Consider the following 26,529-nt stretch of genomic DNA (forward strand, 5'->3'; position numbering starts at 1 on the left):
AGCTGGGTTTGAACCCGGGTCTGCCTGACTCTAAAACCTAGGCACCTTTCTCTGCCCCATTGGACACAGTGCCCATCTTCTGCCGGGCTAGCTCAGCCCTCCTTCGACCCTTGGGGCAGGAGTGAGCCTCCGGCTGTATTAGCCCCTTCAGGAGGCTCTCTGCCTCAGACTAAGCCAATCCCTCTTGCAGCATTGTGGGCACGGGGACACAAGATATTCTTTTTATCCCAAGAGGAGCCTTGGCCAGCAGAGCAGCAAATCTGCCTTCAGAATCTTTCATTTCATATTGTAATTATGATTATTTGCTGAGCTCCAAGACATAAATAATTTATTTGGATAATCCCCATCCGAGTGACACTTTCCTAATGAAATGTCTTAGTTTGGAGGAGAATGAGTTCATTACGAGAAGGTCCCTTTTGCCGCCAGGGCACCCAGAGATAACAGAACAGCCAGGTGCTTTGTGCAATCTGTTTGGCAGCTCGGGGCCTCTGGCAGCTATCCGGGCTCATCAGCCTCAGAACATCGCTGATGGATGTATATTTTACGAAGCCTGTGTCGTTCCTTTGTCAGAGCCACAAGCAGCCCGCCGCCTTCGTGGTCACGCAACACCCTCTACCCAACACTGTGGCAGACTTCTGGAGGCTGGTGTTCGATTATAACTGCTCGTCCGTGGTGATGCTGAATGAGATGGACACTGCCCAGGTAGGAGGAGGCCCGGCCACTGCCCTAGGTGCTCAGGTACGTTAGGGCAGCCGTGCCCTAGAGTTGGAGGCAGAGCCCTGAGAGCCAGCACCGTGCTGCCTCTGCCCAGTCGAGCCACCGTCTGACAGGCACTGTGGCTGTGAGCAGCAAGCAAGCCCATTCGTTTCCCAGCAAAAGCCAGGCATGTCCCACCAGCCCTGCCACCCTCTGTATCCCAGCAGTGACTTGCTGGGGGGCTTTGTCTGTCCCCCCAGAACCCAGGGCCAGACTCTATTGCTCCATCCCCCAGGCACTCGTTAGGGCCTTACTCCAAATCACGCAGAGCTCACAGAGCCTCCCCCAGTTCTGAGTGTCTCCAGCCTGGCCACGCTCACCCGCCCTGCCCACTCCACGATGCCTTCTGCTGACAGAGCCGGAGGCTGGAACCTCGGACCCTTTGTCCACTGACCACCACACCAAGCCCTTGCTTTGTCACGGGCAACCCTTGTGTCCAGTAGGCTTCATGCCTTAGCCCCTCTGGGTCTGACATCCCCAAGCATCATGTGCCTCCAGCACATCCCTGTACTCAGGACACAGGACACGCGTCATGGGACAGCTCCTGGAGCCCAAATCCCAGTGGCAGGGCAGCTGTTCCTGGATGGAAGAAGTGAGAATGGCCTTTCAGGTGTTTTAAAAGCAGTCTTTTCACTGTCGTGAAGCAAGCTCACAGTAACTCAGCGCACTTCTGTGTGAGTGCCAGCCTGGTATGGGAATAAAATAAAAATGGATCTGAGCTGTAGTCTCAGCCCTCCAGGAGCGCACAATCTGGCTACAGAGACAGATGAGCAAATTGTCCCAACCTCGCGTGGCAGTGCCATAATAGAGGTCAGCAGTGAAGTGCTGTGCTGGCGGGGAACAGGGAGCAATTAATTCTGCCCAGAGGGTGAGGGAAGACTGCAAAAAGAAGGTGACGTTGGCCTTGAAGAAGGCAGCAGAGATTTGGTGTGTGGGAGATGAGAAGCTGGGAAAAGGTGTTCCAAGCAGAGGGAACAGCAGGGACAAAGGCAGCGTGGGGTGAATGCATGCAGGCTTGTCTGCAGAACAGCTCGGGGTGTAACGTGGCAGGGGCTCGGGGTGTCAGCAGGAGAGGGTGGTGGCACTGGAAAATGCATCAGGGCCCAGCTTGCACACGGCTGCCCATGCCAGGCTAAGGAGCTTGGGCCCTGGCCTGCAGCATGGTAAGTGGTTATTTTTTGTATAAAAAAAAAAGAAAAAAGATTTTTATTTTGTACACGGAATCCTTTCTTCAAATAAAAGCTTTCATGCAAGCGCAATCTATGAAGCAGGTAGGATTGAGACCTACTGGTGTTAAAGTGGGGGGTGGGGGCCTGGAGCTCCACCCACCTGGTCTTTTGGCACCTCCTCGTACCTCTCAGAGCGTCTGCCGCTCTGGGTCCCTTCGTGGGACCCCTGGGGTTCCTAGGAGCACAGTTGGAGAATAGTTGCTGTACAGGGAGGAGCGGTGTGGCAGAGGTCCTGTTAGAAAGGTGAGTCTGGGGACTAGTGAGGAGGGAAAGCGGGAGGAAAAACCTGGAAACCAAGAGATTGGGGAGGAGAATGCTGCACCCGTGCACAAAATAAAAGGGTGATCAGAACAGAAGAGGTGGCCAGGAGGTGAGAGAATTGGGGTTGGATGTGGAAAGTCCACAGGTTTAAGGAGAGGAGGATATGAGACATAAATGGCAGGGAGAATTCGTGGACGGTGGCAGGCGTTCCGGTCTGGGCAATCAGGCGTCTGAGGAAGCGACTGGCCATGATGGGGGGCAGGGGGAGGAGCGGGCGAGGAAGCAGGGCGGTTGGGGAGGCTGAGAGAGGAGCAGGTCACGGAAGGCGAGATTGAATGCGACTTGCGTGTACATGTGAGAGACGTGTGGGACGGGTTACCCTCGTTCATTCAGCCTCATCCGTGGAGCATCTGCAGTTTGTCAGAAGCATCTCTGAGTGTGTGGCCTGCGTCAGGACAGAGAAAGCAAACCAGAAAACGCCCATCTCTCCTGCCCCTTCTGTTCCAAAGCAGGGAAGACAATAAACAACACACACTGTGTAACGTCCTTTGATTATACGTTAGGAGGTGACAAGTGCCTGGAAAAAAAATAATAAGAGGGCGGGGTAATGAGGGTTAGAAGGCTGTTTGGGGGCATGGGATGCAGCTGTAACTGCACGATCGGGGTAGGCCCAACGGGAAGGTCAGCGCAGGTTTGGAGGAGATGAGAGAACGAGACATGCGACCATCTCAGGAAGGAGCGTGCCAGGCTGAGGGGACAGCCCACACCACCGCCTTACAGTGGGCACTGCCTGGCCCATTTGAGGAACACGTTGGAGGCCACTGAGACTGGAGAAGAGCGAGTTTGGGGACAGCAGCAGAAGGTGACACAGAAACACAGCAGGACCAGGTCATGGAGAAGCCTTGTTGGGGTTGGGGGGAGAGGTCATAGGAAGAACTCTGAGTTTTACTCGGATTGACATGTGGAGTCATTGACAGGTTTTGAGGAGAGGAGTGACTTGAAAAAGTAATTCACCTTTTAAAAAAACAAACAAACAAACAAACAAATAGCTGCTGTGTTAATAGACCGTTGGTGCTAAGAGTGGAAGCAGAGAGAGTAGAGAGCAGGTTCGGGCAGGAATCCAGGTGACAGGTGTCAGTGGCTTGAACCTAGGTGGTGACGATAGAATGGATTCTAGATATGTAAGGACCCAACAAAACATCCTGACTGATATTTTGAATATGGAAAGTGAGAGGAAAAGGGATGACTCCGAGGATTGGGGCCCAAACAGCAGACGATTGGAATCTGAGGTAACCATGACATTAAATGGATTTCCATCAAACAAAGCCCCCACCCAACCCACCCCAGAGTTCCTGAGTCAGAAGGCATCACCACCCTGTTCCTTTTCCTGAAAAAGTGAACTTTGCTCATGAGCCCAGGAGTGAAGTAGAACCAAGGAAAGCCTGTTGCCTGTTTGCTGTTCCCGTTTCCCAACATCCTTTTTTTTTTTCTTTTTTTTTTTTTGCAAAACCAGAGCTCAGGCAAAGAAGAGGATTTTCAAAGAACCTCACTTTGGGACATACAGAGAAGCAAGGGTCAAGGTCATTGGCTATAGCTTCCCCTTTCAGGGTGGGTCCCAGGTGAATGAAGATCTTTCAGCCCCAATGTCAGTACAGGCTTTGAGAACTGATTCTCTAAATGCAAAAGTATCAGGCTTAGAAGTACCCTGAGGTTGGCTGCCATATGCAGCTGGCACACATCCCCCGAAATCAGCAGATGAATAGAGCACTTACTGATGTAAATATCATCACCACAACAGCTGGGCGCCTTGTGAAAATAAACAATGACGCAGCCTGAGCAGCAGAAAAGCCACCCTCAGCACCTGGAGGGGCGGTTCTTTGAAGTGGCATCAGCATTTGTCTGCCGGTGAGCCCGTGCCAAGGCTGCCCATCGCTTCTGCCAGCCCAGCCACAGACAGTTCAGCCTTAGGTCCCCAGCTCCTTGGTTGCTCCCAAGAGGACCAATGCCACATCCTAGGGTTGGGCTCGTAGGGGCTCGTGTGAGGGGTTGTAGCTGGGCTACCTGTCAGCGACAGCAAAATAAGTTTGAGGTGGGGACAAGCAATCTCAGAGCGCTTCATTGTCTTGCACTGCTGGCCAGGTCTGTCTGTCCCTGCACAGAGCCCTGTGCTGCTTCATCAGTCAGCCATCCCCAGCCACCGATACTCTAACACTTCTCCGCAGTGGCTGCTGTCCAAAGATAATTACGAGCAGTGAGAGCTCAAGATAAAGACTCTCAAAGCAACTACATTCAGCCTTAGAGATTTTCTGAGCTCTGTGGGATTCCAAAGGCCTGTGGCCAGATTAGAGGGGCAAAATCCGACAGCCACAACATCCGGCAAATGACACTGGGGTGTCTGACGAGCACACCGGAAAGAACCTTTTCAATCACACCCAGTAGCATTGACAAGACCGCTTCCATCTTTGTGGCCTCTGTGGCTAGACCCGAGTCCCTGGGGAGTAGACAACAGAAAGAAGCCCTCTGCATGGTCATGCCACACCGATCCTATTGCTCAGAAAGCTCTAGGCCAGCGATGGGGTGTGGCTGGGTGGTGGCTGAATCATGCCCCCCACCCCCCACTGAAAGATCTCTACATCCTAACCCTGAAACTTAGGAATGTGTTATCTTACCTGGTCAAAGGGACTTTGCAGATGGGATGAAGTTAAGGATCTTGAAATGTGAGATTGTCCTGGGTTAGCCAGGTGGACCCAGTATTAGGGTCCTTATAAGAGGGAAAGAGGAGGCTCAGAGTCAGTGGAAGGCCGTGTGACAACGGACGCAAAAATGGGAGTATTCTCCAAACACCTTTGGTATTTCCCATCTTCCCTCCACGGACCCACTGTTTTGAAAGCTTTTATTTCCCAAAACGTATTTACCAAATTAATAATTAAGTTAGTTTTCTTGTATTGGTTCCATAAACGTAACTTCCTCCAGTGAACTTCTGATCTACAGGCCGTAGGCAGAGCTCATACAATGAGATGCGCTAATTCTAGCCCAAAGCCAGAGAGTGCCGTGTCCTCCACTCCAGGACAATAGCGTGATCCCCTTTGGTTTTTAGACTTTGCAGATAGTTCATTGGCTTGTCCTGCTAGCTGTGTGAACCCCACTTTGAACCCAGGTCCACTTCCCCTGGATTTGGAGGCCAGGAGGCTGAGGCCCAGGCCAGGGATGGATCTGTCCACAGTCTCACAGCCCATCACTGACTCAGGCTGAGGGCCCCCTGCCAGAGATGGTGAAGACTTCTGCTGCCATTTAAACAACAGGAATTCCAGGGTCCAGTGCCTGATAAGCACCGGCTTGCTGGTACCTGGGTATATGGAGCAGGAAGGACTGTCCCTTTGTTTAAAAGCTGAGTCACCCAGTTCTGAGGCTCCCACCATGAAAAGTGTGAGAGATTAGGTGATGCAAAGCCGAGTGGAAAGGTGAGGGAGCGTGGGACCAAGAAAGATGCATTCCCACGGAGCTTCTAGAAGTGAGAGAGGCAAGCTCGTCATCCTCCCAGGAGAAGAGGGGAGGTGATGTTTCAGAGATGTCTTTTCCTGTCATTGTGCCTGCAGGGTAAATAGCAAGCACTGATATCCCCATTTTTATCTCGGCTTGTGAAAACACCGCCTAACACGCTAGCAAAATATACAGTCTGCGTCTCTATGAGCCTCAGGTCTGACTTTGCAAGGGGCCGTGTTTCTGTCTCTGCCCTCCCTGGAACAGTGAAGGTAACAATAGAGTAAGAAGTCTGGGGTCGAGAGATCTGAGTTCAAGTTCTAGTCTCGCCACGTACTTTCTCTGTTGCCTTAAGCCAGTTTCTTAACTTGTCCAAGTCTCAATGTTACCATCTGTTAAATTCGTGTAACCATGCTGCCAGCCAAGTTCACTCCATCTTTGAAGATTTAAATAAAAATGGGCTCTGTTTCCTATGCTGCATCCTGTGGGAAAGTCCATTGTCCACCCCCAAGATTTCCAGGAATTCCAAGGAGTCAGTCCTGTTTTCATTCCCCAGGTGCAACTCAGGCTTGACTGGGGGCAACGTGGGCGTCATACCCCCGAAAAGCCTCTGACTGAAGCCTGAACATCACACATCCTTATCGTTAAACCCCACGAAGCCTCCTCAGCCCTGGAGGGCGGCAGCGCATCCACCCACCCTGTTGGCCAAACCACTGTCTTCCTCTCTCTACCTTTTCTCCCGCTCCTCCCTTCTCAGCTCTGTCACCCTCTCCCCCCAATTTTTCCTTTCCTAAGTTGCATGATTCCGCTGTCTCTTTAATACCTCCTTCTAAAACCTGCCCTGAGTCTTTGCCTTCCACCCACCCTACTTTCCAGCGTAGTCTCCTAAACTCCCACCCTCCCTGCCCGGAAACGAACTCTGATGCCGCTGTCATACGCGGTCGGGCAATTAAGATCGCGAACTCATCCTAGAGAAAGTGCTACATACCTCACTGCTGAATATCACTACGGTCACCTTCGAAGTCCTCCCCTTGGGAAGCTATGCACCGATGACAGCGCCTAGTCCACCCTTCAAAGCAATGTTGGAACTCTTTCTGGAATGGCCATCAGAGCTGTCATTGTATTGCCCTTGATGTCCTGAATGTCATCAAAATGTCTTCCTTTCAATATTTCCTTTATTTTCGGGTAAAGAAAGGAGTCATTGGGGGCCAGATCAGGTGAGTAGGGAGGGTGTTCCAACACAGTTATTTGTTTACTGGCTAAAAACTCCCTCACAGACAGTGCTGTGTGAGCTGGTGCGTTGTCGTGATGCAAGAGCCACGAATTGTTGGTGAAAAGCTCAGGTCGTCTAACTTTTTCACACAGCCTTTTCAGCACTTTCAAATAGCAAACTTGGTTAACTGTTTGTCCAGTTGGTACAAACTCATAATGAATAATCGCTCTGATATCAAAAAAAGGTTAGCAACATCGTTGCATCAAGTCCGCGAACTTAATTGTCAGACCTTGTACATAAGTAAGTTTCTACCCACTGCATGGAGATTGTCCTATTCACCTCACATGGCTGCGGAGAGGCTGGATGGAGGAGGGAGACAGGAATGTGCTGTGATTACGGCCCGTGTGCCTTTCCGTCCCTGTCCCTCACTTTGCCATCGCTTCACCCACCATCTGTCTTCCCTAACTGCCCACAATATCAAAGGCAATTATATGTTTTTGGCTCTTTATCGAATTTACGTAAAGGAATTTTATAATCACTGATCTGAATTTTAAAACTAATTCAAGTGACTCTTATATTTTTCTCTTAAAAATACTAATTCACTCCATCTTTGGGTTACCTGGGATTGGTCGCCCCACCCCCACCCCAACCATGAATCACAGGGGCCTTGATAAGTAGCGTCCTTAAGTTCTGAAGCTTTTCCATTTTATCGACGCATTATTTAATTAACAAACGGCATAACTAAGGTGCACCGAACTATGCTTTAGAATTGTTTATTCCAAAAATAGGCCATATGCTAGTTTTCTTTCAACTCATCAGAGCATGTTTATTCCAGCCACTAACAAACTTTCCGATTCTGTCAGCAAAAAATGTTTAACGGAGGCGCTACCTTTGTGTTTGTTATATTCCACGTGTGAACTTGCACCCCCGAAGGACATCTTTTCACAGCCCAAACAGCGATGGAGATCATTTGGTAGAACAATGCATGGCAGCTGTTCCGGGGCTGGCCACACGGGCCTCACGCCTTTCCGTTGGTTTAACTCGTTCTGAAGTAACAAAAGCCACTCAGCTTTTCTGGAAGAAACGCGGCCATTTCTAAATCAGCAGCAGCACCTGGACTGGCTTCCCTCCCGGGGGCGGCCATGAGCACTGCCTGTGTGTGTCTGCAGTGCTGAAGCCACCTCAGGCGGGCAACACCGCCCCTCTCCAGACTGTCGGTTAAGTAGGGACAGTCCTAGGGTATGAGGTGAGACGAGGCTGTTGGTCCAGGCTCTAGGTGAAAGGATTTGAATCAATTCTTGGAGACAGCCATTGCTTAAGTGTTCCATCTAAGGAAGAAAACACCCACGTTGCATTGAGTGAACGTGTGGCCCCAGGTCAGCTGCGTCCTCTTAGTTTTAGAGAATCACATGGGCTTCCTTGAACCCCTCATTTCCGGCATCTTAAGAAACTATAAGCCCCCATCTTCAAGATTTCTATAAACTGCTGATGCTTGTGTGTTAATGGTCTGGCCCCTGAGACCCCATTTGTGGTCTCTGGTCCATTTCTCTGTCACCCAGGGAGCAAAGCTCAGTTCCTTGCTGGTTTGCACAAGAAATCCATGCACGCTGAGCATTCTGTGTGGTAGCGTAAATGTACTCACTATTTAGGAGGTTAGGAAGGGGGTCGCATGGCACGGGGATTCACCTTTCATGGTCCCACCACACTCCCAACCTTCCTCTTTCATCCCCTGGGTCTCTCGCAAGAACAACCCACAGGTCTCTCTCCTTTGACTTTCAACATGCAGAACAGTGTCTGAATATCCAGGATTCCACCCGCCCCCCACTGCTCCCCCAAGCTGGCTGGTCAGGAATTTTCACAACAAGGGCTGTCCTTTGAGTATTATCCTAAGGAGAAATTTGTGTAAGAGCTACTGATTGGAGACAAACAACAACCTAACTTTATCCGCCTGATTTGAGTGCCCCTCCTCCCTGCATGGCGTGGTAATCACAGCTCCTGAGTACTCACTAGGAGCACATCCCGTGCTAAGCAGACCCATTATGAGTCTCAGCCACTCATAACTTAGCTCGGAGAAGCTAAAAGATTTGGACAAGTCACTCAGTTAGAAAGTGACAGGGCTGGGATTTGAACCCAGGGCGCTTCAGGCAGAAGCCCCACGACCTGCAGCCAGAATGGCAGTGCCCATGGAGGCACAACCCCAGCGTCCGGACACCAGGACCACAGAGGACATTTGTTGTTGATGAGAATCACTTCTGAGCCCCAAAGGGTCACTGAGAACAGAACACTTGGTGTCTCCCCCCCCTTCCTCGTCTTGTTCCCACCGGTAGATTATGTGTGACGCCCTGGGCTATGGGGTGACCCTGACGATCCTCGGCAGCTCAAATACCATACGTGCCCACACAGCACCCAGCTGAATGTCACTCACACCACTGCTGATGCAATCTCACAAATTAGGGAATGCGAATGAAAGCATGGTTCCGATTTAGGTTTATGAGGACCCTGCACACTTCCCCAGCCCTCTGGGCATTATGGGAGAGTGACCTGGAAAATCAGATGTGGAGAAGTGTCCCAAATATAGGAGTCCTGTTTGAGGCATAGTAGAACCTATTAGCTTGAGAAATGGGTCTGAAATCTTATTAAAAGAGACAAACCATTCCGCATTCTCTCCAGACTAGAAATATTGGGGGCAGTAGACCTTCCCTGATGCCTCAGACCCATGCACCGCATGTTAGGATCAAATTCAATGCAGGCAATAAAGGCAATTATTGGTTTTTTTACTGGGCAGTTCTGATGAATTCTGATTTCTTGGGCCAGCCACAGACTTAGCTGCACCAGTCCTTCATCACTGGAAAGGGTGCGAGGCAGAGGAGCCAATGGCAAAGAGACACGAAGTTTACATTGTGAGTTTGTCATTACCGCACAGCTCAGTAGATATTGTCCAGCCACCGAGGCCCCTGTGAGCAGCTGCATCCCCCCACCCCCCAGGCCCCATACACACACCTTATTGTGCTCAATTAACCCCCAATGGAGATGCCAGGAATTCATAATGCAATGCATTATGAATCTTGACCTTGTACATCCTTCAACTTCACGTTAAGTATTATCATTGTTATTGTTGCTGAGACTGATAGGTTCAATAATACTACGAATTGCTGGGAGTTAGTGGGTGCTCACTCCATGCCTGGCACTGTGCGAAGTGCTTTGTTCACATGCATTAGCTCCTTTATCCCCAGAACAAGCTGACTGGACAGGGCTGGGCACACGTTCTCTGCGAAGAACCAAGCAGGAAATAGTTTAGGTTTTGCAGGCCATGTGGTCTCTGTCACAACTACTCAGCTGTGCTGTGTGTGTAGCTTGAAAGCAACCACAGGCACTCTGTAAACGAGTAAGTAGAGAGATATTTCAATAAAACTGTACTTACAAAATCAGGCGCTGGCCAGATTTGGCCTCTGGGTAAACAGTGTGGGCAGTGTTATCCCTAAGCTGGAATTCAGGTTCCACAGGTGGGAGACATGTGCTTTTCTTTCTCCGATGTCCTCCCTCCTCCCGGCTTTTCATTCTGGTTCTAGTTCTGGAGGAAAGATAGAATAAAAGACATTTAGGCATATAACTGCCCAGGGTGAGTTGGCTGTTCTCTCTCAACAAAATCGACAGTGGTCGTGTTCATGAAAATCCTGCACCGGTGGCTATGAGGAGGCCACTGGCCGGATTTCCATGGGTCACCTCAGACAATCTAACTGCAAGTGCAGCATAGGCTCTGGCAGGCCCCACTGATGAGAGATTCGATCCCGAGCTGCTCTCAGAAGCCTCGGTGGGTCTTTGTGAATCTCAGCTGCATCTTCTGTGTAACCCCCAGGTGGAGGGTCTTTCTAATACATGGCCTCTTTGTCCATGCTGAGGGGGGCCCTGGCAAGCCTGAAGCCCCGATCGTAGCACTCCTCTGTGCCCCAGCTCTGGGGCCTGTAACCTGGACGGCGTCCGTCTCCATGCCCTTTGGGAACCAGGAATTTGTCAAGGCTTGCTCTGCCCCTCTCTGAGCCACAGCGCCTGCCACCTACCTCATTATTCTTTCTCCAACTCATCACTTAGTGGTCCCACAGTTACAGGGGGATAAAGTATCTGTCTCTCCTTCTTGATGACACTAGAAACCTAAGGAACAGTTTGTGACCTTAAGCCAGGGTTTCCCAATCTCTGCATTATTGATACTTGGGGCCAGGTTACTCTTGAGATGGGGGGGGGATACTTTATACTGGAGAATGTCTAGCACCATCCTGGCCTCTACTCGCTAGATGCCCATAGCAACCCCCAGCTGTGGTGATCGAAAATGTCTCCAGACATAGCCAAATGTCCCCTGGGTGACAAAACAACCTCTGGCTAAGAACGATTGTGTTAGGGGCAACCACTGCCTCTGCTGTCAGCTGTAGGTTCTAATTCCCAATTCCAGAATACTAGGCAAGATCACAGACAAGATCTCAGAACACCGTGTTACATTACCTTAGGGTGCAAAATAAGCATAATTGTCCCCACTGTACACGTGAGAAAGCTGAGGCCTGGGTCACACAGCTAGTGAGCAGCAGAGCCTGGATTTCCTCCCAAGCCTGTCTGAGGCCAAAGCTTGTATGTAGTTTAAAACTGCTCATGATCTGATCATGAAATGAACATTGTGAAGGTTTTCCTGGAAGGGGAAGAGCTTGCCATGATTTGCATTAGTGAAAAGAAAGCTAGAGATTGTACCTACCGTTCCCTCAGAGTGTTCTATCTAATCCTGACAGCAGCATTTCCAGGTAAATATTATTCTCCCCATTATATAGATGAGGAAACTGAGGCCCAGCAAGTCTAACAAATGGTGTGAAATCAGCATAGCAAAGAATTCTAAGTCCCATGTTTCTGTGTTCAGAGCTTTTCAACAACCAAAAAAAAGGGGGGTGGGGCTGATCCCCAATGGGGAAGCTAAGTTTAATTTCCTACACGATAGCCAGTGTGTTCTGCAGGCAGTAAGAAAGACTCAGTGACAAATGAGACCAACGCTCCCCCCATCCTTCCTGTGACTTCTTTCCTTGCCTCAGCTCTGTATGCAGTACTGGCCTGAGAAGACCTCCGGGTGCTACGGGCCCATCCAAGTGGAGTTCGTCTCCGCAGACATTGACGAGGACATCATTCACAGAATATTCCGCATCTGTAACATGGCTCGGGTAAGTGGATGGCCGCCATTGCTTTCCATGCCCCTCCGCCCCCCAAAACAGATGGAGGCTGCCGGGAGAGGAGGCTGCATGCCAGCCAAGAGTCTGTGCTCTGCTCTCCCGATAATCTCGTCCTTGGGGAGGTGATGCCTTTGCCGATTCCGGCTCCAGACCCAGCAATGGCTCCAAAACACAGAGCTGCACAAGGCAACATCCAGCCTGCCATCTGCCTGTTTCCTGACACACTTGCTGCCCTGTAGAGCAAACTTCTTAGAAATTAGCGCTTTCCCACCATGTCACACTGTTTTGGTGTGAGTTGATGCAGCTTTTGATTGGATCCATTAAGCCTCAGGCTAGATCCTGGGAGCAACACCAAGATGAAAAACAATTAGTTGCTTCCATGAAATTCACTGGCTGGATGGAGGAGAATTGAGTGGGAGGGAGCAGACTGGTTCACTAAAGTGACTGTGGTCTTTCCTGGGGGCCCAGGGTGAACACAACTCAATCCCTGCCCTCAGAGTTCACTATCCACTGGGAAAATGAGATCTGTTCTGCCACGTGAACCTTGGGGAGAAAGACGTGTATTCTGCCTGGTAATGTCAGGGAAGGCTTTTGCTGGAGAAAGGGATATTTGAGTTGGGTTTTGAAGACTGAGTAGGTGTTTTCCAGGTCAAGAGAGGGCTCAGGGCAGTCATGACAGGAGAATCAGCACGCACGAAAGTGCGGAGATGAGGAAGAGTCTGTGACTCTCCCCATGGTGCCATGGCTTAGATCTCATTCAGTCTGTCTCCCACACAGCGCTGTGGCCCCCAGAGTGTCTGGAGGGCTTGCATCCCCAAGCACCCCCCGCTGCACAGCACTAACAGCCTCTCTGTTCTCAGCCCCAGGATGGGTACCGTATAGTCCAGCACCTCCAGTACATTGGCTGGCCGGCCTACCGGGACACGCCCCCCTCCAAGCGCTCTCTGCTCAAAGTGGTCCGCCGGCTAGAGAAGTGGCAGGAGCAGTACGACGGGAGGGAGGGACGTACAGTGGTCCATTGCCTGTGAGTACCACGGCGGGGTCTCCTGGGCCACAGGGCGGTGGGTGGACGGACACTCCCGAGGATGCCGCCGGCCACAAACACCCGTCCCAGGCGTGCCTGGTCACACCGCATCTCCACATCCGTGCAAGGCAAAATGGAGTGGATTCAAGGAAATACAATCCTTTCATGGACTGGGGTTGCCAGTGTGTTGCCCTGAACTAACATCATAGGACATCGTTACTGACGCAAAACCAGGTGGCCTTTCCACAAACGTGGGGCTGGGCAGAATGCTCCCCAGTGACCCCTAGAGAGAGATAAGCCCCAGCCTCTAACAGGAGGTGTGATGTGTCCTGCCAGTCACAAGGAAGTGCAGGATGAAGTGGATCCCACTGACGAGATCCTTCTGCAGTATCTCCTGAAGAAGAAAAAGAAGAAAGGGGAATGCATAGATTAAGGGAGCTTAATGCCAGACAATGTAAATGAACCGCCTCATTCCCTCTGTGAGGTCGGCATTGTCATGTTGTAGTGGAAAAACGAAGCCCTGGAGAGGGTAAGGGATCAGGCCGTGAGGAGAGGAGCTTTGATTTGAATCCACTGGCCTCCACGCTACTGTGCCGTCCACTAACCCACGCTGCCTCCGAGCAAACCAAAGGACTCCTCCACCATGTCTGCCTGAGGGGGCATCTCTTACTATGGGCGTGGTGGGAACTCAGGGACATGGAGAGCCTGAGGGGAAGGCACTGCTCTGAGGGGCTGATCAATGGATGTGAAGGGCCCTAGGAACCCTTTTTCCCAGGGCACAGGGCATGCAGACTGGTTGTGTTTATACTTCCATTACTGGGTGAAGTGGACCCTTCACCTCCTGTCTTACAACAGGCATAGCTGGGGCACAGATACCCTGATGTCATCATGCAGGGTGGAGGTCAGGGCCCTTTCAGGACTGTGGCTGACAAACTGTTATCAAGGAAATCGCTTACTTTTGTGAGCCTCAGTTTCCTCATCTGTCCAATGGGTGTGTTGAATTATGTCATCTTAAGACCCTCTGATGCTTTGAAATATTTATAAAATAAACATCATTTATCTACCAACATATAAACCCGCAATATCATGGTAGCAAATATGCAAATGTTCTAGATGTCATTACTTCAAAGAGTACGCATCAGAGTTGGCCACAGGGATATAAAGGGGCCACAGAGGAAGAGTCTACAGAGATCTCGGGCCCAAAACAAACCGGTAGCATAACAGCCAGTGTGGGACATTGGATTCAGAGTCATTCGCTTTGCTTCTGAGAGTGTTAAAATGATTTGGGGAGACGTGATTGAGAGGGCTTCCCTCTTTTAAAACGTTATGTTAAAGGAACACTGAGCCATGGCCTTCCTTCCTTCCGAATAAATATCTGTGGGGCCAGTGGAGACATTAGTAACACTTTACTGAACTCAGAATTAAGCCTGTTCAAAACTAGTTTATTGTTCCCCCTTTCAAATAGGTGGTGCACGCACATATCAGAAAAATCGGAGAGCTTAAAGAGAAGAGAGAGAGAGAGAGACAGAGAGAGAGAGAGAGAGAGAGAGAGAGAGAGAGAGAGAGAGAGAGAGAGAAAGAGAGAGAGAGAGAGCTTAAGGGCCACCACCTGTAGCAATCCTCCCTTCCCAAAGGACACAAAGTGCGGACTGGAGTCCAGGAAGGTGCTATGAGGTGTTCCTATCACATTGATGGGTGACATCAGCCACGTCGAGCTGGCTCAGTCCCCATCCCAGAAACTGGCAACTGGCTCCCTGCCAGTTAACCCCTGCTTTCTCCAGTTCCCTCCCACTCACTGAAGTGGCCCCACCGTTGGCACAGAACCACACCTATCCTTTCAAGGTCTCACTGTGTCCACCCACCTCTCCCTCTTGCACTCTGCTGTTCTTATTCTAGAAAAACAAAATCAAAAAACAGAACCCTCTTTCCTGGGGTCCCTTCCTACTCTTTCCCATGTGGTTGGATTTTAGCCTGCTCTTTTGCAGGAGTGCCTTTTTATCCCCCAGCCAAGGTGACCAGCAGTCTGAACCAAAGGAAAGCATCCCTGGGAACCAGAGACATCAAAAAAACGACACTGAAAGGCAGGCACTGGCTAGTGAGTGGGAAGCAACTGTCTGCACTTGAAACATCTGGTCACTGGATGTCCTGTAGCTAAAACATCTGGCAGACTCACTGAGTGCCTTCGTTTCCGTCCAGATGTTCTTTAGACACAGACCATTACGTGAAATCATTAGTTGCTCTTGGCAACACGCCCGGGAGTTCTGAATCAGGCAGATTCCTAAAGGGACTTTCTATAAAGAGTTGGAGGGTGTTTCCATGAAGATGACTTATGGAGCATTGTGAGTGACAGAGAGATGACCCTGCCAAGAGCCCTCTATCCCTACTCTCCCGATCTGGGAGTCTTGCTTCAACCAGGGGGTACAAAGAGAGACTTGTCACTTCAGGATACAGCATCTCTGACCCACTCCATCCTCTGCCCATGAACCCTAGGCTAGCAGCAATGTCTCTGGTACTGCTGTCCTTCGTGGGAAGAATTGGGAGGGAAATCACATGCAACTTCCACTGTCTTCATTGGATGTGTAGGGGGCCCCAGAGCATCCTTTTGGACAAGGATGCAGGTACCCCATGAACAAAGACACACTGTCTGTCTGGCCTGAAGGCTGGGGTCAGTGCTGCATGTGTGACTACGACAAGCTCATAGAACCAAGGAAGCATCAAGCTAATTGAACTCGCAAAGCTCATCTAGTCCAACGCCTCCATTATATGAATGGGAAGCTTAGGGCTCAGACACAGAAAGTGACTTCCCCAAGGTTAAAGCCGGTTCATGGCACAGATGGGCCTCCAGCCATAACTCATGGCTCAGGCTGAGGCTTTCGCCATCGCCTTACCTTGTATTTGCCACTCACCACCACGGCTGACGTGGCTTTCGGATCAGCAGGTGCCCGGGGCGGGGCTGAGGCGGTACCCAGGAATCTGACTCAGCTCTTTGCTCTGTGTTTAGAAACGGGGGAGGCCGCAGCGGGACCTTCTGTGCCATCTGCAGTGTGTGTGAGATGATCCAGCAGCAAAACATCATCGATGTCTTCCACGTCGTGAAAACGCTGCGGAACAACAAGGCCAACATGGTGGAGACCCTGGTGAGTGTCCCAAGAACTCGTCCCCATCAGCCAGGGGCTCACCCTATCCCCTGGACCTGAAGAAAACGGCACCTGGTAGTAAACACACTCAACGGCTGGGTGCTTATTGAGCACCTACAGTCTACACCCTCTGCACCCACTGCTCTCTGCTCTGCTTCCCTCCCTCCCAACCTCACCAACTTCTCTCCTGCAGGCCAGTCCAACTATTCCTCCTGGTAGTTGTAACCCCACTTCCTTTTACTTTCTGCCCATTCTTTAGGAAAGATCGCTCACTCAGGCTTAGGGGAGAGGATTCCAGATTAGTAGCGTGTGGACTATGTTTTCAATGTAGTCCAACCTTCATATAATTTATGTTTACAATATGAAGTGTTGGTCTAGGATACTGTGGAGAAAGGGATGGAAAGAGACTGGGTAGGCAGAGCCCCAGAGGATATGATAAGACCCACTGCAGTGATGGAGACAGACCACGCACAAGGAATTTGAACGTCAGTCCTTAAAGCTGCTCTAAGCATGGTCCTACTCAAAGTCTGGCCCATGACCAGCGGCCTCAGCATCATGTGGGAGCTCTGGTACAAATGCCAGGTCTTGAGCCCCACCCCAGACCCACCGAGCTGGCATCTGCGTGGATCGTTCTGAGTTGACTGTTAGCACAGATGTAGATAAAGTGTTCTCCAAAACCTCTGTCTCTAAATGAAATGCATTTTCCCTTTCCTTTTGATTTCTCTCTTGTCTCCCCTTCTCCCTCCCTGTCTCTCCTCCTCGCAGGAACAGTATAAATTCGTATACGAGGTGGCCCTGGAATATCTAAGCTCCTTTTAGCCTGCTGGGCTGGGGAACCTGCAAGAGTCCCGGGGCTGTGCAGCCAAGCCCCCTTTTCTGTGGATGGCAGTCACTGGGCTCAGAAGCTGAGACGCGGCACCCTGCCCACCTCCAAGGAGAAGACTGGTGGTCCCACATTCCGCGGTGGGCTCTGCACCTTCTGAGGGGTCCCCTGTAGCTGTGGGAGCCACGGCTCTGAAAGGCCCAGGCTTCCCTTCCACACCCAAGCAGCTACAGCCATGGGCCCACGCAGAAGTGCACCCATAACAAGGCCCCGGATTTCTTGGTTCCCCAACGTCTTGCTTTTGCTCTTTTCAAGTGTGTGAACCTCATGGCCAGCCGACTGTGCAGGCGCTGGGAGTGGCCAGCTCGGCAGCACCTGCCCTACTGCTCCTTGGAAGTGGGGGGGTGTATCTTCTCCTCCACGCTGTTGTGGAAATGATTGGGTCCTTGGGGTCCCTGCCCTGCTGCCCCCTGCAGTGACTTCTAGCACCAGATACCTGGATCATGTGACCTGAGGATGCTCCCAGACCACAGCGGTGGCCCCATCCTGCCACCCAGCCTGCATGGGGTGTGGCCCATAACCATCGCAACCCTCCCCCAGCCTGGCCAGCCTGCTGTGTCTACAGCCTCTTGGATAAAGGTTTTCTATGCTTTTCTGTGGTCAGTGGGAGGGGGTGGAACTGTAGGGAACTGGCTGTTCTTCCTGGTCTTTGTGAAAAGGGACCACTGCCCTGAGGCAGAGCTCTCTCTGATTGTGTGTCCCTTGGCTGGTGGTTCCTTTGGGAGGCATGAACAGGGTACGATTTAATTATTTTCCAAAGTATATATTAAAAGAAACTTTCATTTTGGGGGAGGGGGCAGGGACAGTGTAAAATCTTAGTCTCTTATATCAAGGGGAAAAAAAATGCGGGGAAGGAAGTTTGGATGTAGCTATAAGACAAATCTCTGGGGCCTGTAATCTTCCCTGACAAAGTCCTTAAAAGGTCCCACCCTGACATAGCACAGCCACTGAGCAAGGGAGACGGGCTAGTCTGAAGATGGTCCCTTTGGTTTCTGGGGACCCAGCCTTGAGCATACTCTTGAAGCTCCACATGCAAACTCCTAGAGAAACCCAGCTGCCATCTTGAAAAAGGCCACTTGTGCTTTGGCTTAAAATAGGCCGTGAGTATCACACCTGAGAGAAAGTATGGGTGAGTCAGTGACAGGAAAACATTTGTTGAGCTTCCACTTTATACTAGGTGTGGCACATTCCATGTGACGCTCACACGGTCTGACAACCCCCCAGGGAGAGCTGTTAACCTCGCATCACCTCTGTGTGACAACTGAGGAAACTGAGGCATCCTCCTGGGTGGTGAAATTGTGGGTCCCCAAAAAGGCGGATAATGGTGATGAGACTTATTTTCCTTGTTTCCTTTATCCTCTCTCTGCCAAGCAATTGTTTTATGGAGGGAAAAATAAGGCCAGGGACTTCAGAGCAGAGAACGTCAGAAATGGAAATTTAATCCTTTCTTTCTGATGCCAGTTCTTCTGGGAAGCCCAGAATTTCAGATATATTTTAGTACCTCACGCCCAGCTGCCCAGGAAAGCTAGTCTCATCTAATCTCTTAGCCAGTGAAAAACAATTCCCTGTTCCCTCAGGCTCAGAGGTCTGCCAGCCAGGGCCACTCTCTCTTCCTTGGTCTCTAGTCGGTGCTTGGGCACAGTAGGTGACAGCCTTGGGGTAGCCTGGGACAGGCAGCTCCATCTTGGAGGCTGGTCTAGCCCTAGACAGGGCATGAAGAGCACAGAATCCAATATGGCACCATGTTCTCCCGCCAGAGCTCACTGTGTGGGGGGGAGGGAACTGAACCCTATAGAGCACACGAGGGTTCTAGGAGCCTAAGAGCAAGAGAGACTGCCTAGGGCGTCCTGGAGGAGGTGGCATACATACATCCCAGCTGGCTGTCAACAGGCAGAAAAAGGAAGAAAGGAAATTCAGGTCAAGGGATCAGCTTGTGCAGAGGCCGAGGAGTGAAAAATCCTTGGGGGGGGGGGCAGTATGGTGGGAGATCAGCCCACTTAGAGCATAGTTTGGCAGGAGGAGGGCAGGAAAGGAGCCAGGGTGAGGGAGAGGAGCACCCGGCCATGAACACAGACTTGGCCCCGGGCCTCAAGGAACTTCTGAATGCTGTGCTCAGCTCAGTGTCGGAGACGGCTGGCTCCCTCTCGGGCCAGGGGGCTGCCTCTTTTCCTTCATCACACACTGTGAAAACATTCCCTTAAGCGTGTACTCTTTAATATCACATCTATCTGTCTGTCTGCTCATTATTTTGTTGCTGGAACAAAATATGCAGTGGATGCTGAGATTCTACTTTTGTGAGAAACGGGGGCCTCTGCTGTACCACAGGGCAGGCTGACCAACCCGGAGCCCACGAGGAGGGGACATGAAAGGAGCCCACAGGAGCTGCTCCCATTGGCATGGGCTCTGGAGCTGTCTGGAGATCCAGGGACACCAGACTTGATCAAGGAAGGGCTGTCATTTTGGAGGTTCAAAAGGAAGCATCTCAAACCAAAAGAAGGCAAAGGAGCCCCACAGACTCGCTCTTCTCCTTTCCCAGGCCCCTCCCTGGGTGTGCGTGGGTCCCCAGGCTCCAGCCGGCTGCTCCAGCCGGCCGCTCCCCCAGCCTTCATCCTGTTAGACGCTCTTCTCTCAGATCTTGGTTCATCCATACAGCATGGAAGGGGGCAGGGGCGGGGCTACATAACACAAGTCCTAGGGTCTGTTCTGCTGAGGAACGGGGACATCGGCTGGCAAATAACGAATGGCACTGGGGTCTATCAGTTCAAATGGTAGGAAGTGAACATGTGACTTCAGGGAGAAGGAAAATTATCAAAACTCGGGCTGTGGTAACCCAAGGACCAGTGATGGTCCCCCCAGCTCGTCCCCTCATTCCCTCACAACCCAACCACATTCCCAGAAGGCAGAGCCGTGAACAGGTCTCAGGCCAGTTTGCACAGGAAGAAACTGAGGCTTATGGATGGGGAGGCCTTCCCCAAGATCCCACGGGGCAAGGGTGTGGCAGGACTTGCATGAGACGGAGCACAGGTGCCCAAGAATTTGGGCTTGATCCCTTCCCCTGGAAATCCCCTGAGCAAACACCACCTCCCCCAAGGGATTGTCCCACCTTACAGGTGGGCTCACCTTTCGCTGTACGGAGGAAAACAGTGTTACTGCTCTCTGAGTCTCCACACAGAGGCAGCCTCTCGTCTCTGGGGTGCCAAGGAGGGCGCCCTCACTTAGCCCAGGGCCTCACGGTTCTCACCTCCTAGTTAGAGACCCTGTTTGGAGAAAACGTAAGACATTAATGAGAAGCCAGGAGCCGTCCCCACCTGTATGGTTAAGGCCTAAATAGCTTCAGGATACATCTCAGATGTACCCCAACGTTGGGTCCTCTCACTCTTTCTGGTGTGAAGATGCTGGTTCCCCCAGGGGCCTCTGACTCTAGATGGCGAGCACATGCCTCCCTCTGTGGGGACGGAAGGGAGCAGCTTGTTCTTAGGCTGGCCCTCTCTCCGGGTGTGGCCTGAGCAACGGGCTGTCAGATCTGAGCTCTCACATGGGACCAGCAGACCCTGTGCTGGGGGCTCTGACATGGGAGCTCGCTGAGTTCCTTCAATATTCCTAAGACGTGTTTGTGATTTGTCACCATTTTACAGATGAGGAAACTGAGGTTCAGGGGAGATAAATCATTTATTCGTCCACAGTTCCACAGCTAGTGAAGAGGGAGCCAGCATTTAAACTGGTTCTTCTGACTTCAAAGACAATGTTTTTCCACCACTGTGTCTCAGATTTTCCCCTGGGACTACCCATAACAGCAAAAACTAGAGTAAAACAGTGGCTCTTGTAAAGCCCAAAGCAGACAACCATAAGCTTAAAATTCCTTCACAGTTTCATGTGTTACTTGAACAATTCATGCAATATTTGCATGTCACTCTAATTTAGCCTGATTTGTTTTCATATGACTGTATAAATATTTTTAGCCACATGTACCCCATCCCTCGTGTGGCTTTGGTCCCCTCAACTCACGATGACGGACCCCAGGGAATGAGAGGTACAGGGCCTGGCCCACCTGCTTCCCCCTGAGGCCAATTCCAGGCTCAAGCTCAAGTCCAGCTCACCTTCCCCGAGGCAGCTCCTTTGCTGGGGGGTACCCTGACCTCACTGTTCATGGGTTAATCTCAACTCAAGACTCCTCCAGACGGATGCTGGAAGGAAACCGCTGCCATATACTAGAATGGTGAGCACAGGCCCATCGGGCGTGGCGAAGGCTAAGCCCATAAAACCCAAAAGGGAAAGGAGTAGATGGACACGGCCCTACTCTGCAGATTCCTAAATGCTGGGCCTATTAGAAGCTAGTGCCCTTTGTCCAGGGGGAGTCACATGGTTACTAACGTGAGCACATCTGTGGACACGCTTCCTACGAGGGGCTGTGGTCTGGAAGGCTCCGCCCTTCAACTACACATACTTACTGGGTTCCTACAACATGCAGGGCCCTGGACGGGGAGCTTCCAGGAAGCACAGGTTACTATGGTCCAGCTCAGCCATTGGTGGGCATGGGGTTGTAATGGAAAGGGCTCAGTCTTCAGTTCTAATCCCAGCCCAGCCATTGCTTGGCTATAGAATGTTGGGCCAACCAGTTAATGGGACAAGATGTGAAAAGAGGCCAAGTGGAAGAGGATGAGTTGGAAAGCTTCAGGCAGGAAAACAGGAGGGCCAAAAAGTTGGGACCCAAAAGGAATTCTCAGAACCAAGGATGGATATGAATGACGGGGCAAAGTGGTCACTTCTATGACACAGCAGGACAGGGGATGGAGAGGGCCTGGCCAGAACCACTTGGAGCAAGAATGTGGCTTTACAATAAGTGTCAGCGTCTTAGAGCAAAGATGATCATTTTCCCTCTGACCCATCATGTTTAGTCTTCATCTGTTCCCTTTGCGAAGCTAGCTAGCTCCTGCTGTGTGTCCTCACCAGGATCCACATTTCCTCAGCTCTGGGGTGAATCCCTGTTGTGTGCATTGAGGTGTCAGCCTAGCGAGGCGGCTGCAGGCAGCAGAAGTGAGTCCCAGGGAGGCACCCAGCACTTACGTTGTCTCTGCAGGAGTAACTGCCCAACCCAGATCCAGGGACACTGAAGGAGACGGATAGTTCTCTGTACCTCACAGCCTTAGAACAGAATGTAGAGGGCCACCCTTCCTTAGTCTGCCTTGGGTCACTTCTGGGCTGGACAGACAAGCCATCAGCACCAAGCGGAGTCAGGAGAAATGCCATGGAAACATGGCTGACCCCAAGGGTAAGAAGAGCAGGAGGCTAATCCGACACCATAAGGCCAACAGACTGTGTTGGCCAAGTTCCCTGGGAACAAATGGTCAGCCCACGCTGCAGGGCGGGTCAGGAGATGGGACATGAGTCACCTGGATGGCGATTACATCTCAAAGCCCTGACTTGCCTTCCCCCATCATCCAACTAGTCTGAGCTCCGTCTCAGCCAATGATGTCAGCTCCAAATCACAGCCCAGTCAAACAGGGAGACAGACAAAGGGAATCCGACTAGAAGAGACCCGCTGAGACGCAGGCAGCCTTTCTCCCAGTTCCCATGCAATGGTTCCATGTTAGAGGTTTTCCATGTTTACATAACTGGAAGTGATAAAACGCAGGCCCTGGGCTTCACCCATCAGAGATCTGCCTTTGAGGTCATATACTGTCTGAACAGCAGGGAGAGAAGTCGGTGGCAGAGGATGGAGGGGGCTCCAGTGTCCTCTGACACATTTCAGGGTCACGGAGATGATCCTCAGAAGCACAGGAGAGAGGGCTAAGCCATATTTGAGGTCATGAGCAAACTCGCCTGGTTTATTGGTAACGAGAGATAGGCTTTTGCGTGGCACTGGCTGTACAACTATCTCGTAGAGACCAAGACCATCTCTTGGATGCCTCCTGCCTACTTCCAGAAGAGGCAGGAGAAGCTCGTCAAAGGGGCCACATTCACCCCCTGAAATCCCCCATGAGTGTTAGGGCCCCAAGAGGAGGCATCAGCACCCATAGCAGTAGACCCCAGGCCTTGCATCCCAGTTATGTAAGAGGTCTGGGGATACAGCCCCATTGGGGCTGACACAGGGATGTGGGAAGATTCACGATGGCAGAGGGTCCACAGGAAGCGCTGTTGGGGCTGGGTTACCATGGAACGTCCTTTTGGATCTGAGAGCTGCTACATGTGGTGGGATTTGAACCCTTGGCTGGGATGTTCAGAGAATGAGAGTCTGGGGGCCTTAGGGTGTTGGAGAGAAAGGCATTCGTGTGACAGCCTGGCGCTCACGGTAATCAGTGGGACTCATGGCTCCTTGGTGAGTGGGTCTTATATTTGGGGGAGGAAGGGGAGTGTGAAGTAACCCATCAAAATTGTAAAACTGAGTCCCCGTATACGTACGTCAGTGCCTTTGGGCTTGTGAATACAAATCAGTGGGCCTCCTATGTGATGGGCCAACAAACTCAGTGCCGCCATGCCCCTATCTCTCCCATGGAAGACTAATGATACAAGGTATTCCTTGGGCCAAAGCCCCAGAGGGCAAAGTGGTGTCAGCCCAGCTCCAATCAGTCTTCTGAAGGGTCAGGCAAAACACGAGTGTCCATATCCTCCACGGGTCTGCAGGTTGTTAGACACATTCAAGCACAGTTTTCCAGTCCCAGGTCTCTCCTATGAGTGGAACTAGGACCAATGGGTGAAACTTAATAGCTTAATTAAGGAAGAAGAACTTGCTGCCCATCTCAGCAGCGGTCCAGCAGAGCCAGACATCTCTCTATATGGAAACAGAAGCATTGCTGAGATGGCCTGCAGGTTTCTTCCACCCTAGGTGGGAGAGAGCTTGTGGAGTTGGGATCATGTTTGAACTCCCTCGCTCCTGCAGAGCAGAGCCAAGCGGGTTGTACTTGGAACAGTCCCCTGTTCCCCTGCCCAATCTCCCCACCACGCAGGCCATGCTGCTCTGGCTACATCGGGGGCTCAGCCAGGCTGGTTATCACCAAACAGCCCAGAGAGAACAGCTGCTTTCCCATAAAGCCGATGCCCACCAACATCTCTGATTAGACCACGCATAATTCACATTCACTGGCCCACCAGGCTGTCAGTGACAGCCAAGACCAGTAAAGGTCCAAGCAGAACCAGAGCAGGGCTCTGCTTGCCGTAAACATTATCTCCAGAGGTTAATTCCACCCCCAATCCCCATTCGAGGCCTGTTGGAGCAGATTGCACAGCAAAAGCACAGTGACAGTTGACACAGGATTATCACGTTCCCACTATTATCCATTTCATTGCCAGGTGGATCCTGGGCGAGCCCAGGTTAATCCAGGCTAACCCATATTAACAATCAGACTCAAAAGCACTTTTCTGCCTTCTCTTTTCACCCTACATCCTATTACCCAATGAAAAGCAAAGGCTCGGGGCTTCCACCATTGCCTTGATTACAGGACACCATCATAGCCCTCTAGGGGTTCCCGCTCAATTCCACGGAGACTGATATTGTCACACCCACTGGGCATATGACATTGCATGAGACCAAAGTCTCCACACTGTTTGCAGCTTCCTTGTGAACCCCAACGGCCTGCACTTGTACAGTTTGGGTGTTTGATAGATAAAGCACGTATGAGAAGAGAAAACAAAATAAATCAACTTTTTGAAAAAAGCCAGCACTGTGCTGTCAATGTTCTTTTTCTTTTTTCTTTTTTTTCCTTCTCCTTTCCAATTCTAGCTTAAGAAAGCAGAAGGTAAATAATGTCAGGTCAATGAATATCAGATATATTTTTTGACTGTACATTACAGTGACGTGTAATCTTTTTACACCTGCAAGTCCATCTTATTTATTCTTGTAAATGTTCACTGACGATGTTTGTAATATGGCTGTGGTGAAAATCTATACAATAAAGCTGTGACCCTGAGATTCATGTTTTCCTAAGATATTCGCACTGGTGTCTTTCTGAGGTTGGGGTGGGGGGTGGTGAGGTAGCTACAAGTGAGAGAAGGGGGAGGAGAAAACCCTATCATTGATTAGATCTCTTTATGTTCATTTAATCATCACATCTACGACACAGGAAATGTGTCTTATGCCCTCTTGGCAGATGAGACAGTTGAGGTCCATAAACGTGAAGGGATTTTCCATGGTTGCACGTTGCACTTGTAAAAGGGTGGAGTCTAAAACAGTTTCCTCAGGTGTGGCCCACAGAGCCCTGGTATCCGAATCACATGGGACGTCTGCCAAACACACAGATTTTTAAGCCCCTACAGAATCACCATTTCAGGATCTGCATCGTACCAAGATGCCTGGACATGTCAGTTAGCTATTGCTGCGTAATGTGCCATCTGAACACTCACTGACTCGAAACAACAGTCCGTTATGGAGGTGAGCTGGGGCTTGACCGATCCTGGCTGAGCTCAGCACCTCTCAGGGGGCCCACTTATGTGGTGGCTACGGGCTGTATGCTAGGCCACGCTTGCCTGGGACACCTGGACGGGTGCAGCTCTGCTCCATGTGTCTCTCAGCCTCGTCCTGGGCCAGCAAGCAGCCTAGCTAAACGCTTCTCCGGTGATAGCAGGAGCGTGAGGGAGAAAGTCCCATCCTGTAAGTCCTTCTGAGTCGTGTCTGCGACATCTCGTTGGACAAAGCTGGTTACACAACACACTTAGAATCAAGGAGCAGGAAAATTTATTCCACCTGTTGACACAGACCCTGCTTCTCAATGTTCCAGTAAATGCTGAGGTTAGGTACCGAAACAACGGTGCCAGAGGCAGCCTTTAACCCTCTCATCTCAGAATGTGGTCCACAGATCAACTACATCAGTTCCCCTGAGAAACTTGTAAACATGTGGGATCTGATTCTGTAGCTCGAGGCTGGGTCCCGGGAATCTGCATGCTTACCTAGTGCCCCAGGTGATGGTAATACATGCTGATATCCATCATGATAATACACTCAGGTGCCCTCACAGTGAGGGACACCAACCCCTGTGTGCCCCAACCCTGGAGACTGACCAGCGTGGCACAACTCTCTTTCCATGTCAGACCTGAGCCAGATGTAGGTTTGCAGAATCTGGGGTGTTACGCAGCCTGACCATCACACCGCTCTCCTCTCTGAGTGCCTCTGAGCTAGAGGCTTTTACCCCTGACAATTCCCAGATATCTGAGCTGTTGGTTGAACTTGGAGCCTGGCTTTGAGAGTCATCCGAGCCAGTAGGAAGATTAAAGTCTCCTTCTGAATAACGAGGATCCCTCTACGTGCCTGGATAGACGGTGAAGTCATCCCTCGATGGGGTGAGTAAGGCAGGACCAAGAAGTCACCCCCATGACCATGACTGATTCCATCTCATCCTACTTCCCTCTACAACA

The 26,529-nt window shown here is 51.0% G+C and overlaps 1 protein-coding gene across 18 annotated transcripts in view; it reads left to right on the forward strand.

Moving 5' to 3' along the window:
- Window positions 1-25,088, forward strand: part of PTPRT (protein tyrosine phosphatase receptor type T) — a 951,833-nt gene extending 926,745 nt beyond the window's left edge. For all 18 annotated transcript variants that reach the window (XM_074318303.2, XM_074318304.2, XM_074318302.2 and 15 more), the window contains 5 exons: window positions 571-702; window positions 12,006-12,131; window positions 13,001-13,164; window positions 16,166-16,301; window positions 17,067-25,088. In XM_074318303.2, coding sequence (XP_074174404.1) covers window positions 571-702; window positions 12,006-12,131; window positions 13,001-13,164; window positions 16,166-16,301; window positions 17,067-17,120 — 612 coding nt within the window. In that variant the 3' untranslated portion in view covers window positions 17,121-25,088. The remainder of the gene's footprint in view (window positions 1-570; window positions 703-12,005; window positions 12,132-13,000; window positions 13,165-16,165; window positions 16,302-17,066) is intronic.
- Window positions 25,089-26,529: the final 1,441 nt, after the last annotated feature.

This window comes from Rhinolophus sinicus, chromosome 13 (assembly GCF_057876585.1).
Source record: "Rhinolophus sinicus isolate RSI-liver-muscle chromosome 13, RSI-T2T, whole genome shotgun sequence".
Lineage (NCBI taxonomy): Eukaryota > Metazoa > Chordata > Mammalia > Chiroptera > Rhinolophidae > Rhinolophus > Rhinolophus sinicus.